The sequence below is a fragment of the Moschus berezovskii genome, chromosome 11 (assembly GCF_049115385.1).
Source record: "Moschus berezovskii isolate FMDL1 chromosome 11, NW_MosBer_1.0, whole genome shotgun sequence".
Lineage (NCBI taxonomy): Eukaryota > Metazoa > Chordata > Mammalia > Artiodactyla > Moschidae > Moschus > Moschus berezovskii.
This window is the reverse complement of record NC_142470.1, coordinates 88,976,928-88,991,343: the sequence shown is the minus strand read 5'-3', so window position 1 is coordinate 88,991,343 and position 14,416 is coordinate 88,976,928. Positions and strand designations below refer to the sequence as shown.

General features: G+C 34.6%; 1 protein-coding gene across 3 annotated transcripts in view; it reads right to left on the bottom strand.

The window, feature by feature from the left end:
* Window positions 1-14,416, bottom strand: part of STRN (striatin) — a 118,662-nt gene that overhangs the window by 69,674 nt on the left and 34,572 nt on the right. For all 3 annotated transcript variants that reach the window (XM_088841542.1, XM_055400859.2, XM_055400860.2), the window contains exon 2: window positions 5,663-5,766. In XM_088841542.1, coding sequence (XP_088697668.1) covers window positions 5,663-5,766 — 104 coding nt within the window. The remainder of the gene's footprint in view (window positions 1-5,662; window positions 5,767-14,416) is intronic.

Sequence of the window (14,416 nt, the reverse complement as noted above, 5' to 3'; positions counted from 1 at the left end):
AGTCAAACTAGCAATTGAAAGTAATTGGCCTGAAGACAGAATAAAGGCAGTAATGACGTTTTATGGAGTTAACTTACATATTTTTGTTATATATATATATATTTATATACACAGAGATACATATATAAACACATAGATACATGAAAAAAAATTTCAAACCCAAAATGCTGCACTATAGTGCATCCTAGTGGTCTTGGGAAAAACTACAACAGAGCTTACAGAAAAGGGAATAGAAAATATTCTATACAATGTATGTAACAAAATACTATGAATAACATTTCCAAAAACATTAGATAAAGACAAAATAAAGAACTGCTGTGTTTGCTACAAGCCGTGTTCCCATAAATCAGGGTCTCCTTACTGAATCATTAAATTCACTGAAAAACAATTTACTCACAGAACTCAACTTAGTAACATTTCTTTTGAAGTCAATATGCTAAAATACCTTTCCACTTATATTATTTCCCATTGTTTTAACCCTTCATCTCACTGTTAACAATTTTCTTGTTCCCTAATCTTTTTCTATCTATATCTGACTCCACATTAAACAGTAAACCTCATGCCTAAGAAGTCTACATTTGATACACAGCTACACCTCCCAGCTGCCCTTTACTGGATAAAACTGCATGAAAATCATATAATTATAATATATTAAAGATATTAATGACATCCCCTTACGGTTTTGTTTCAAAGTCAATTATTACATAGGATATGCTTGGAATATAACACATCATTCCAATCACACTTTAAATGTTGGCACTTAAAAATAATTTGATTAAATCCAACAAACCGTCATTAAATTATTATGACAGATACTGCACTTACTGGCTGCTGGGAATAATGGTGCAGCTTATAGTTGCTTAAGGGTAGAGGTAAGGAGATGAAGAAGAGACAGAAATGTAAATAAATAACACTGTGGATAAGAACTGAGTTATATCAAATGTTATACAAATTCAGATAAGGGATTATCTAACTCTGTCACAGGTCCTGACAGTAGTCAAGGACAGCTACCAAAAAGAAGGTAACACATGTGATTTTAGCTAAATCTCAAACCCTGCAATCAGTTTTACAATCAGACAAATGGATTGATGAAGAAGGTATTTTGGTCAGAAGGAACATCTTGGGTGGGGGGATGGGGGTGGAAAACCACAGTGTGTTTGTGTGTATGTTTGTTTGCACGGGACTAGAAAGAGGCCTGGATGTAAAAGGTTTTACTAAGAATTCTGAAATTAGCTAGATATTTTTAACCAAGGATATAACGTTTGTGATGTAGAAAATGAATCCCATGGATGTGGAAAATAAAGATTAGAATGAGAAAATGTATTAGAGGCAAGGATGATAGCTAGGTTTTTACATTAGAGCAGACACAAGAGAGATGCGGAGCAAATGGAAGAAATGTTTCAGAATTATATTTTATATAGTGCTTGAGATTCTTCAGTATAGAACTTCCTGAAAAAACCTGAGGTTACACCCCGTGTGTTCTTGGAAAATTATATGCAATTTTCTCATTTTGTAAATTTTATCACCCTTTAAGGAATGCTTTGTTAAACCCACACTAGGTGAGTAATCCTTCTGTAATGTTAAAGATTCAGTTTTACTTAACTGTGGACCTTTTTAAGTGGGACTAGTTAGAAAATCTATAACCAGCAACTCAAAACCATGATCTTTAGTTGGGTTTTTACAGGTTAAATGACAAGATGCCTAGAATTTGCTCTAAAATAGATTGAGATAAAGCAAGACCGACAAAAATGTTAACTGTTGAGGTTTGGAGGTGTATATAAAAGATATTAGTCTCTGTATGTCTGTGTTTCAAATTTTCTGCAGTTAAAAAAACTTAAAAAAACTGGCTTAAGGCATCAGAAAAAATTTCAAAGTGAAAAGAACTAAAATGCTTTCTAGCCTAATTTTTAAAAAAAATTACTAGGCATTACAAAAATAATTTCACAGTGAAGAGAACTTAAATGTTTAAGAGCTCTAATTCACAAAGAATTTTTTAAATTCCTTAATTTAGTACACACTTCAATGGTGCCATACATTAGGAGATTATTCCCGATGTAATGGCATGAAGTTCATGAAGTTCCATGAACTTCAAAAGATATGAAATCAGGGATACTTTTCCAGGAGAATCCCTTTAAATTAAAAAACAAAGAACAATCTTCCTTAGACTCAGCCACTAGCTATTTATCTTTTCTGTTCTCCAAAGTCAAACTACTTGAAAAAGTAAACAACTCTATCTGTCTCCACTCTATCCATCCTTCTCACCTCTCAATCCCATGTGATCTGGTTTATGTTCCTGTTACCTCACTAAAGCTGTTCTGGCAACGATACCAACAAGCACCTAACTGGCAAGTGTGGAACTATTTTCAGTATACAACTTGTGATTTGTTTGGCATCTGCAGCTGTCAAACTCCCACCTTCTCCAGCTTGTTTCCCATTCACTGCTTTCTCCTTCCTTCCCCACCACTCTTTGGTTAGTGCTTCTTTCTCTGTCTTTTCCTCAAACCACTCCTGCAACTGGCTCCTGCTACTTCCTGTTCCACGCTAGTTCTGTTTGTTTCAAAGTTCTTATAATTTTACCCACAATGTTGATGATTCTCAAGTACATATCTCTATTCATGAATCCTCTTCTATATCTGCTTTACTACCCTCTTTATTTCTAACTCACTTTATAATTTTCAAACTTCTCTCTCAAGCCAGAAACCTGGGAATCATTCTTGAATTATCTTTCTTCTTCATCCCCAATACCAAATCACCACCAAATTTTATGGATTCTTTCTAGCTAAAATGTTTCATAGGGAATTCCTTGGTGATTCAGTGGTTAGGATTTGGGCTTTTACTGCCAGGGGCCCAGGTTCGACCCCTGATCAGGGAACCAAGATTCTGCAAACTACTGGTGCAGCCAAAAAATATAATATTAGAAGTAAAAAAAAAATGTTTCATAGTTGATGACTCCTCTATTCCAGCAGTTAATATGATATCATTTCTCATCCTAAACTATTACAATTTTCCGGCCTCTATTAACAGATCTTTTCAGTTCATCCCCCAAACTAAGGTCAGAGTGATTTTCTAAAATCTATTTAACACTATTCTATGCTTAAACTTTTCAACTGTACAACAAATAAATGCAATATATATTCCTAGATTAGACCCTGTATCAGGAAAAAAAAAAACACTACAAAGATTATTACCGGCACATTTGGCAGGAAAAAATGCTATAAAGATCATCACTGGATCGCTTCTGGGCCTTCTGACTAAGATCAAGAGTATAGTAAGATCATCATTGGAACATATGAATATGGGCTATATTACATAACAGAACTATGTTAACATTAAATTTCCTTAATAATGAACTGTCGTTATTTAAGGCAAAGTCCTTGTTCTTAGAAGATACTCTCTTAAATATTTAGGGGCTGCTGCTGCTGCTGCTAAGTCGCTACAGTCGTGTCTGACTCTGTGTGACCCCAAAGACGGCAGCCCACCAGGCTCTGCCATCCCTGGGATTCTCCAGGCAAGAACACTGGAGTGGGTTGCCATTTCCTTCTCCAATGTGTGAAAGTGAAAAGTGAAAGTGAAGTCACTCAGTCTTGTCGACTAGTAGCGACCCCATGGACTGTAGCCCAACCAGGCTCCTCTGTCCATGGGATTTTCTAGGCAACAGTACTGAAGTGGCTTGCCATTGCCTTCTCCGAAGTATTTAGGGGCAAAGGGGCATAAGTCTGCAAACAAGTAGCAAATGACTCCGGGGGAGGGGTGGGGGAAGGGCAAGACCATGAGTATACAGAGACCATGATACAAGTAAATACAGCAAAATGTTGTCAACTGGTGAAATCTGGGTAAAGAGTATATAGTTTGTTCAACTTCAATTAGTTTGAGATTATTTTAGAAGAAAATGTTTTTTAAAAACTTCCAATGTAAGACAGAACTTTGAACTCCTTAGTTAGGCTCTTCATGATCGGGCTTTTGCCCACCTCTACCATTACAGCTTATAAATTACAACTGACACACCTACCTTCCATACACAGTAATCACAAATTTCTGAACACACCATACTGCTTTGTCCCATGTCAAACATACCATCTCCACGTCCTGAACCTTGGCAAACAGCTTATTTTTTATGATGCTGTTCATGTCTCACCTCCTCTAATTACACCCTCCTTTCTACTTCCACAGACTGCAGATGCAAATAACCACTCCCTTCTTTGTACGCTGACTTCGCCCATAGCATCTCTCCCACTGCACTGCACTTTTGTGATTTATGAGTCTGCTTCCTGCTACTCTAAGCTGTGAAGGACAAGAACTGTGACTTGCTTGTTCCCAATTCTAGCACAGTACTTAAACTGGATGGATAGATTAATGAATGTGTTATTGAGAAGGGAAACACACACACACGCACACATACACACCATATCCGTGTCCTTGATTAGTTTAGTATTTGTATATTTTAATTTTTCTGACTTATAAGACAGTACAATGTACTGGTAGAGTACAAGCTTCAGAAGCAGACAAACCAGTGGGATCCAAATCATAGCTCTACTGTAACTCTGCAACTCTACCTAAGTTATTTAGTTTTTAAGCCTCAAGGTCTAATACATAGTAGTTAATAGTTATTATTACTGTTATTACGCTCTCTTTGATTATGCCTATCATTTAGATTGCTTAAAATCTCAGATATTCCCAAATTACACACTTTTTTAAAAGTGTTCTCCCCCTACCTCTCCCAAACAGCTTTCAATCAACCTCTCAAGGAATGAAAAGAACCACCAATTTTTCTCTAAGAGGTCAATCTGTTTTCAGTCTCTTGTGCCATTTAAAATCCCACATAAAGATAAACACAACTCTTAAAGCTTTATATCTCTTGATATTCATAAGTATCATCAGTTAAATGTTATTTCATGGTAGTTTTTCAAACAAGTCATTCATCAATTTCAAAAAAAATGAAAAGACCATGTGATCAAAAACAAAGCAAAATAGAGAATTTCTGCATCACCTTTCAAGTACTCAATAATCTAAAACAAAGAACTGTCTCATACGGCTGACAAAAAATTCTAAAGACCATCTGCTAAAGTAAATACTTAATTCATATGAAAACTTCCAAAATTTTCATCCATGACCTATTGTCCTTTACTTGCAAGCCAAGTTTAGTTCTTGAGTATTTTAGACACTTAGCAAAATAGAAAGGTAAAATTCACTTCTGGAGAGAGATGAATAGGTGACAGCAAAGGCTCAAAATATCAAAAAGAAAGATTCTCAACACAGTCTGCCAGAGCAGGTTTTTTCCATGGAAAATACATCAAACTGAATAATACTAGATGATAGGAAAAGGGAATAAGTATTACAGAAATTTCCTTTACAACTCAAAAACTACTTTAATTCTATAAAGAAATGGATATTGACAGTTCAGGAAGTACACACATTTCTTCAGAAAGGACAGAGTAGAGAAAAAAGTTGTTAAAATGTTAAAAACCCTATACATCAGTTTTTGGTCATTATTACTAAACATTCATTACCAAATTAACACATAGCAACCATTTCTAAATGCTTATTACAAATACTAGTTCCTGAATTCAAACAGAACACATTAAAATTTGAACCTGTTTTAGGAGTAACAGAAAAATTATTCCAGTATTTTAAGAGAACACTACCTTCCATTTTACTGAATTACCTTTCCTGTTTAAGAGCATATTCCAGCATTTTGATTCTTCTCACAAGATCCTTCTTCAAGTTTTCTTGACCTTTCCTTTCCCCCTGAAGAAAGGCAATCTGAGCCTGAGTAAGGAAAAGAAAGACAAAATGCAGTTTAAATGAAATAAACTTTTTAAAATGCAGCTGACGAACCTTTGGAAGATAAAACAATTAAATATAAAAACATTTCTTTTTACATATCTGTTACAAAGTAAACAGAAAGGCACTGTCTGCAAGGGGTGGAATGCTTAACATTTTTTCTTTAAAGGACATCTATGTGCATTTTACTTCAGACTACAGATGCTAAGACAATCAACGTAAGTGCAGACATATACAAACTACAGCATAGTTTGCTCAAGAGTCTGTCTTTTAAGGCACTGAGCGGTGTTCTCCTTTATAAAAAATGAAGACGGAGAGCTACCACAAGTCGTACTATTCTGCTTTTAGGTATCTATCTGAAGAAAATAAAAATACTAATTCAAAACACTAATAAGCATCCCCATGTTCACTGCAGCATTCTTTATAACAAATAGCCAAGATATGGAAACTAAGTGTCCACTGACAGATGGCTACTGAAGATATGTATACGTATGTATACATATGTATGTATATGTATAACACACACAACTGAATATTATTCAGCCATAAACAAACAAAATCCTGTCATTTGCAATAATATAGATGAACTGCAAGGATATTATGCTAAGCAAAGTAAGTCAGGTAGAAACTATGATTTCACTCACATGTGGAATCTTACAAAAATAAAGATGAACAAACAAAACAAAAACAAATACATAAAACAAATACAAACGTGATCTGTGGTTACCAGAGGCAAAAAGGGTTGGGGGACAAGCAAGATGAGTATAAGGTGTCAACTGAACGGTGATGGATGGTAACTGGACTTGTGCCAGTGATCATTTTGCAGCATTTACAGATACTGAACTATAATGCTGTACACCTGAAACTTACACAATTTATTTTCAGAGTGAAGATGAGGAAAGTAGGTAAAGCAAAATCATGAGTTCTTATAATAAGCCCTGTAAAGTAAGAGTTCTCAGAGCTTCACCATCTACTTAAATTTTATGATGGATTCCTTGTCTCCAGAGACTTTATCCTGGACATCTACAAATAAGGAATAACTGCCTTTTCTCAATCCCCACCTTTAACCTCACCCCCATTTAGATTCGATATGCAGGGGTAAAGAAAGTGAAAGGTGGGAAAAGGAAAATCAGAGCCAGTGGCCCTCCATAGTTTCCTGTCCCCTCCCAAGTATTACTAAAGAAAGAAAGAAAAAAAAAAAACCCTACATTTTAACACGAATAAATTGTAACACTCTCATCTTCAGTCAGACAAAAGGGGATAGGAAAGTCATTCAGAATAACTAAAAAATACATTTAGAACTGAAATAATACCTTCTACTTAAGGAATTAAAAACTATGCTGCAAGTACTAACCTGTTAAGGTAACTCACACTAGGACTGTGGCAGGAGATCTATTTAAAGGCCCTCAAAGACAGATATCAGTTTCACTATTCTCACATTCTTTCCCCTCTCATTTCTATTATATTAACTCAGATAATGTTATTTATATATCCACAGTGCTTTCCATTTAAGTAAGCAAGAAATTACATTTAATGATGGACCTTACTAAGAAATTTTGGATGATCCAACTAAAGGTTTAGTGAATGACCATTAAACTTCTTAGTTTAAACGACATCCATTTCTCTTTTTTCAGTACCATAATAAACATAAAATCCAACTCACTGAGCTTCTTATAACTTTGAGAATGTAGGTACTGTCATGTTTTTGGTGTCATTTCAACAAACTCTTAAAATTTACATTGCAGTTACTAGAAGGATTATTTTTACCTTATTGAAATACATAAAAATAGGCTAAAGATGATTCAATTATACACAAAGAGAAAAATGTATCAAATATCTGTAAAATCTATAAACAATCATAAAACTTTTTGAAATTATTTGTTCTACAATGAGATTATTTTATATAAGCAGAGTAATAATACATGCATTAAAAAGTGACAAAAATGAATGTCCTTCAAAAGGGTATGACAGTCCAACTTATTTGGTCAAACAGTGCTTTGGCCTAGAAGACAGTCTTCAAAGTGGCTTTAATAAAAAAAAATAATTTAACCAGTATAATCAAATAACCAAAATAATTTTTAAAAATTACTAATTTCTTCCTTTCTATCCCGTTTGACTAGTTCTGTATTTCTGCCACCATTCTGTATTTCTACATTCTGACACTGCAGCCTCTAATAGTCAAAAATCTTTACTATGACTCATACCCTAATCCACCAACTACTTCTTATATTTCCAGGACACTTGCTTCCCCATCCTCCTATCAATTCACATACTGGACTTAAAATACTTAAATATTTAATACTCAAAGACCCAGAATTGTTGAAAAGAAAGATTACAAAGAAGATGGAGGTGCCTGGAAAAGGCAAAACAAACCAGAATAATAGGAATATCTGTGATAGTTCCCAGTGATCAAAGAATATCTCTGACATTCCTGCCACAGATGCAAAACCTGAAATCAATGGAAACATCAAGCAAACTCAAGTTGAGGGGCATTTTATGTTAACATTCTTTTAATCTTCAAATGCATCAGGTCATAAAAGTCAAAGAAAAACTGTTTCAGATTGAAGGAGATTAAAAAGACCTGAAAAATCAAATGTAATCCATGATTCTGTTCTAGATTTGGCTATATAAGGACATTATTGGAGATACCATTTCACGCAAGTCAGAATGACTGCTATCCAAAAGTCTACAAGCAATAAATGCTGGAGAGGGTGTAGAGAAAAGGGAACCCTCTTACATTGTTGGTGGGAATGCAAACTAGTACAACCACTATGGAGAACAGTGTGGAGATTCCTTAAAAAACTGGAAACAGAACTGCCATATGACCCAGCAATCGCACTCCTGGGCATACACACCAAGGAAACCAGAATTGAAAGAGACACATGTACTCCAATGTTCATCGCAGCACTGTTTATAATAGCCAGGACACAGAAGCAACCTAGATGTCCATCTGCAGACGAATGGATAAGAAAGCTGTAGTATATTTACACAATGGAGTATTACTCAGCCATTAAAAACAATACTTTTGAATCAGTTCTAATGTAGTGGATGAAATTGAAGCCTATTATACAGAGTGAAGTAAGCCAGAAAGAAAAACACCAATACAGTATAGTAACGCATATATATGGAATTTAGAAAGATGATAACGATAACCCTGTATACGAGACAGCAAAAGAGACACAGATGTATAGAACAGACTTTTGGACTCTGTGGGAGAGGGCAAGGGTGGGATGATTTGGGAGAATTTGGCATTGAAACATGTATATTATCATATGTGAAACGAATCGCCAGTCCAGGTTCGATGTGGATACAGGATGCTCAGGGCTGGTGCACTGGGATGAACCAGAGGGATGGGATGGGGAAGGAGGTGGGAGGGGGGTTCAGGATGGGGAACACATGTACACCCGGGGCGGATTCATGTCAACATATGGCAAAACCAATACAATAAGGTAAAGTAATTAACCTCCAATTAAAATAAATAAATTTTTTAAAAAAAGGACATTATTGGGAAAACTGGCAAAATATGAATGGGATCTGAGGATCAAACAGTCATAATACATCAGTGTTAATTTCTACATTTTGATGGCTATGTGTGGTTACACAGGATAGTACTTGTCTACAGGAAACAAACACTGAAGTATTTGGTGGGTGGCAAAAGGTCGTCAGGTTGCCTGGCACCTTGCCCTCAAATGGTTCAGAAAAAAAACTTATTTGTACTGCCCTCGAGCTTTTCTGTCAACAGGAGATTTTTGTTTTTGAAACAAACACTATGACAACTTCCTTAATATAATAAGACACAAACAATTAAATTTAAAAGCCAGTACAATGCGTAATAGAGAAACCTAAGACATAATGACCATCAGGAACAAAACAAGGATGTCCATTTCTTACCACAAATATTTAACATTGCTCTGGTGGTGGCCACTGTCATTAGTCCAGAAAGAAGTTTGGAAAAAATGAAAATTAATTTAAAAAGATGCATGCACCCCGATGTTCATAACAACACTGCTCACAACAGTCAAGACATGGAAAGAACTCAGTGCCCATCAACAAATAAATGGATAAAGAAGATGTGGTATATATATATATACATGTATCTACAGAGAGAGCAGTATTATATACGTATGATACACTGGAATACTACCTTGCCATAAGAATGACATTCTGCCATTTGCAGTAATATGGATGAACCTGGAAAACAGTATGCTTAGGAAAATAAGTCAGAGAATGACAAGTACTGTATGATATCACTTGTATGTGAAAAGTAAAAAATAATACAAATGAATGTATACGCAAAACAGAAACAGACTCACAGACATAGAAAACAAACTTGTGGTCACCAAAGGGGAGAGAGAGGTAAGTGGGGAGGGACAAATTAGGAGAATCGGATTAACAGATACAAACTATGTATAAAATAGATAAACAAGACTATATTGTATAGTACAGGAATTACAGTCATTATCTTATAATAATGTAAATGGAGTAAAATCTAATACTGAACCACTATGTTGTGCATCTAAAAATAATATAATACTGTAAATCAACTATACTTCAATTGATAAAAAATGAGTTTATAAATTAAAAAAGGAAATAAAATCATATTATTTGAAAATGATTTGACTGGATATCCGGAAAATCCAAGAAAAAATAGACTATAAACTATTATAAAAATATGGGAATTTCAGTAAAGTAACTACATATAAAAATAATAAATTGAAACCCATGGACTTCTATAAAAACAACCAGTTAGATGATATAATGAATGAAAACAATTCCATTTATAATAACAAAGTGATAAGATTAGAATAAACCTTACAAGAAAAAAATAAGAGGTATACAAAGATTACTTTAAATGCTACTGAAGAGCATAAAAAAAATGAACAAATGAGAAGCAAAATCATGTTCTTAAACAAGAAGACTCTGTATTACAATTTTATTTTTCCCTAAATTAATCTTATAAAATTATGCAAGCCCAATTAAAATACAATGTTTTTAAAAACATCACACATGATGAGCCTAAAGTACATATGGAAAAATAAATAATCAAGAATAAAAAAAATTCCAAAGCTCTGAAATATTTTAAAACGTATCATCACTTACAGTCACTTAAAAAGTGGTAATGATGCACAAAAAGACATACCTATGGTACAGACAATCTAAAACCAAACCCAAATATATACAGGAATTTAGTATAAATTAAAGGTGACACTGCACATCATTAGGGAAAATGTAAATTATTCAATAAATGTTGATGGCAGCTATCTGGAAATTATTTCTCATATCAAAACAAACTGCCAAAAGGATCAAAAACTTAAAGGAACCCAAAAGTATTAAAAGAAAAGGTAGAGTTTGTTTTGTTCTAATAATCTCATGGAATGTCTTTTTGAAAATAAGATAAAACCCAAAGTCATAAGAAACTAATAAATTTCACCTCAAAAACAAAATTTATATATGGTAATTTAAAAGTTGCTGAAAAACTATAACAAATAAAACCATTTCTTTTTGACAAATGTCAAAACAAAATCAGAGAAGGAGTAATGCCACAAATCACAAGAGTTTGTTTTTCCCTACATATAAAGAGCACCTACAAATTAATAAGAAAAAGATCAAGAACAGGAAAAAACACAAAGAACATGTTGATAGAAAGGAAATACAAAAGCTCAAACATATTAAAAAGATGTTCACTCTCACAAGAGAAATGCCAATTAAAGTTATAATTACATTTCTCCTTTTCATCGGCTTAATAAAGTTCAATAATTAGATAATATGTTGGGAAAAATGCAACTGTATGTTGACTGCTGCTGCTGCTACGTCGCTTCAGTCGTGTCCGACTCTATGCGACTCCATAGATGGCAGCCCACCAGGCTGCGCCGCCCCTGGGATTCTCCAGGCAAGAACACTGGAGTAGGTTGCCATTTCCTTCTCCAATGCATGAAAGTGAAAAGTGAAAGTGAAGTCGCTCAGTTGTGTTCGACTCTTAGTGACCCCTTGGACTGCAGCCTACCAGGCTCCTCCGTCCATGGGATTTTCCAGGCAAGAGTACTGGAGTGGACTGCCATTGCCTTCTCCGGTATGTTGATTGAGATAGTGTTAAATCAGTTTCACCACTACTGTAGACAATCTGAACAAGTAGATAAGGTATGAATACAGCTTTTAAGTGTTACAAACAAAATATCTGTAGTACAAGTAAAACTAATAGCAATGGCACATATTTTTCAAAAGAAAATTTTGGAATTATCTTCAAGGAAAATAAATATTAAAAAATTCCATAAGATTTTAATACTGTATACCTAAAAACAGACCTCTAATTTCCTAACTGTTAGAAAGAAACAAACACTAACTAGATATTTTACAACTTAAGTCTATATGATAAACAGGAAACTTGTTTTTATTATTTTCAATTCTAATTTGTCAAAAGGATACATATAAGGAATATAAATCTGCTATATCTAAGTAGGTTTATCTGTACACATGGGAGTATCTAATAACTAAATTATTTTAAATAGTTTTTGAGACCATTTAAACTACCGTGTACTCTAAAATTCTACAGGGTTAAAATTTAAAACTGAAATCACTGAAAAGTATATTCAAAAAGAAATGTACACAAAAATTAGCTTGGGTTGGGTATTTTTCAATTGTTTTTCTGTCATATGCTATGGGAGAGAAAGAACATTCACTTTTACAAAAATCTAAAATAAAGTGCCAAAAGACAACTAATACAAGTTTCTGTCAACAGAGCACAAACTCACAAATAACAAGAAAAATATATGAAAAGTAAAAGTCAATAAAATAGTTTACTTAAGCTAAAAAAGAGCACACAGTGAAGTTTCAATAATCTGATCTATATTGACATCTTAATGTCTCCTATAAATTATACCTATTTCCTCTGAGACGCTTTGGACTACATTATTCTCGTGTATCTAGGCTGCTAGTTGTTTTTCTCTAGGCATACAATCATCTCTAGCTGGCCCTCTCTCCTAAAGACAGTGTCGTCACTTGGCAGCATCAAACTTTAGCATCAGAATCACCTAGAGGACATGCTGAAACACACATTGCTTGGGCTGGCCCCTTCCTCATTTCTGATTCAACAGGTCTGGAGTGGGGCCTGAGAACATGCATTATTATTAAGCACCACACATTACCAGGTGATGCTGATGCTGCTATTCTGGGACAATACTTGGAGAACCACTGACCTACACCATCTGTGACATAGTTAGAAGGCCAAAAATAAAGCAAATAGGCTGCTGAAGAGCAAATAACTGAGCTGTCCCAGAACCCCAGCTCTTTACAGAGAATGATGAAGTCTTATAAATGTCCTCAGGCTGACAAACAGGTACACATTAGCTTTTTGATTCTCTTCCAAATTCCTTGTGTATGACTGTATTTCTAGCAGTCTCCTTATAAGAAAATAAAATCAACCATTTCCATTCAGTTTAATAACATTATGGGGGAAAGTTACTTACTACCCATCACAGTTCAAACTGCCGTAAAGGAGAATATAGGAAAGACAAATAAACCAAGTTGCTACTCACAGTGCACTTTCAATTCAGTTTGGGTACAATACCAGAACACAGACATATAAACAAACAAACAAACAAATATACATATAATACACACACACATATATCCATAAGATGAAACATTGGAGGCTACTAACAATTGGGGATTTGACTCAAATATTCATATTTATTCATCTGACAATATTAACTGAGCATTTACTTTATTGTTGTTGTTGTTCAGTTGCTAAGACATCTCTGACTCTTTGTGACCCCATAAACTGCAGCACACCAGGTTTCCCTGTCCTTCACTATCTCCCAGAGTTTGCTCATACTAATGTTCATTGAGCCAGTGATGCTATCTAACCAGTTTTATTTGTACCAGGACAGTTACTGGCACTAGGGCTAAGGTAGTGACAAAAGAAATAAAGCTCACAGTTCAGTGGCTGAAATATGTATGCTGAATAGCATATGTTGTATGCAAATAGAATCAGAAACTCTTACAAGTAAAAGCAATAAATATAAAAAATAAACACAAAATACAGTGAGATGCCTATTAATTCTGGAGTCAAGTACAAAACTGATGTATAACTCAAAAACTGTATTTTAACCTGGTATTAACTCTACAGCTAGCTTTATCTTTTAACAAACTGTGAGTTCTTTGAAATTTTCCTCACAAAGTTTCTGTGCCATTATTTTTATTTACCTAACATTTCAAGAAAGATGGGGTGGATTTTTTTTCACCACTCTGCTAAACACAGTATGTAGCTAATCTCATTTAACTGGGACTATCACACAATTAAAATATTTTCTTTTATCATTAAATTTTTAAGTGTTTATGATTTATCTCATTTCCAACCAGATTATAATCCCCTTGAAGACAGAAGTCCCCATTCATGCATTCAACAGTTACTCACTTAATGCCTTCTATATGCCTCCCACTTGACTTGTATTAGGATGTAAAGGCAGGATTCCTGCATTCTGCTAAATTATAACTCTACTGAGTACAGGTCAGTTCAGTTCAGTTCAGTCGCTCAGTCGTGTCCAACTCTTTGCGACCCCATGAATCACAGCACGCCAGGCCTCCCTGTCCATCACCGACTCCCGGAGTTCACTCAAACTCAAGTCTATCGAGTCAG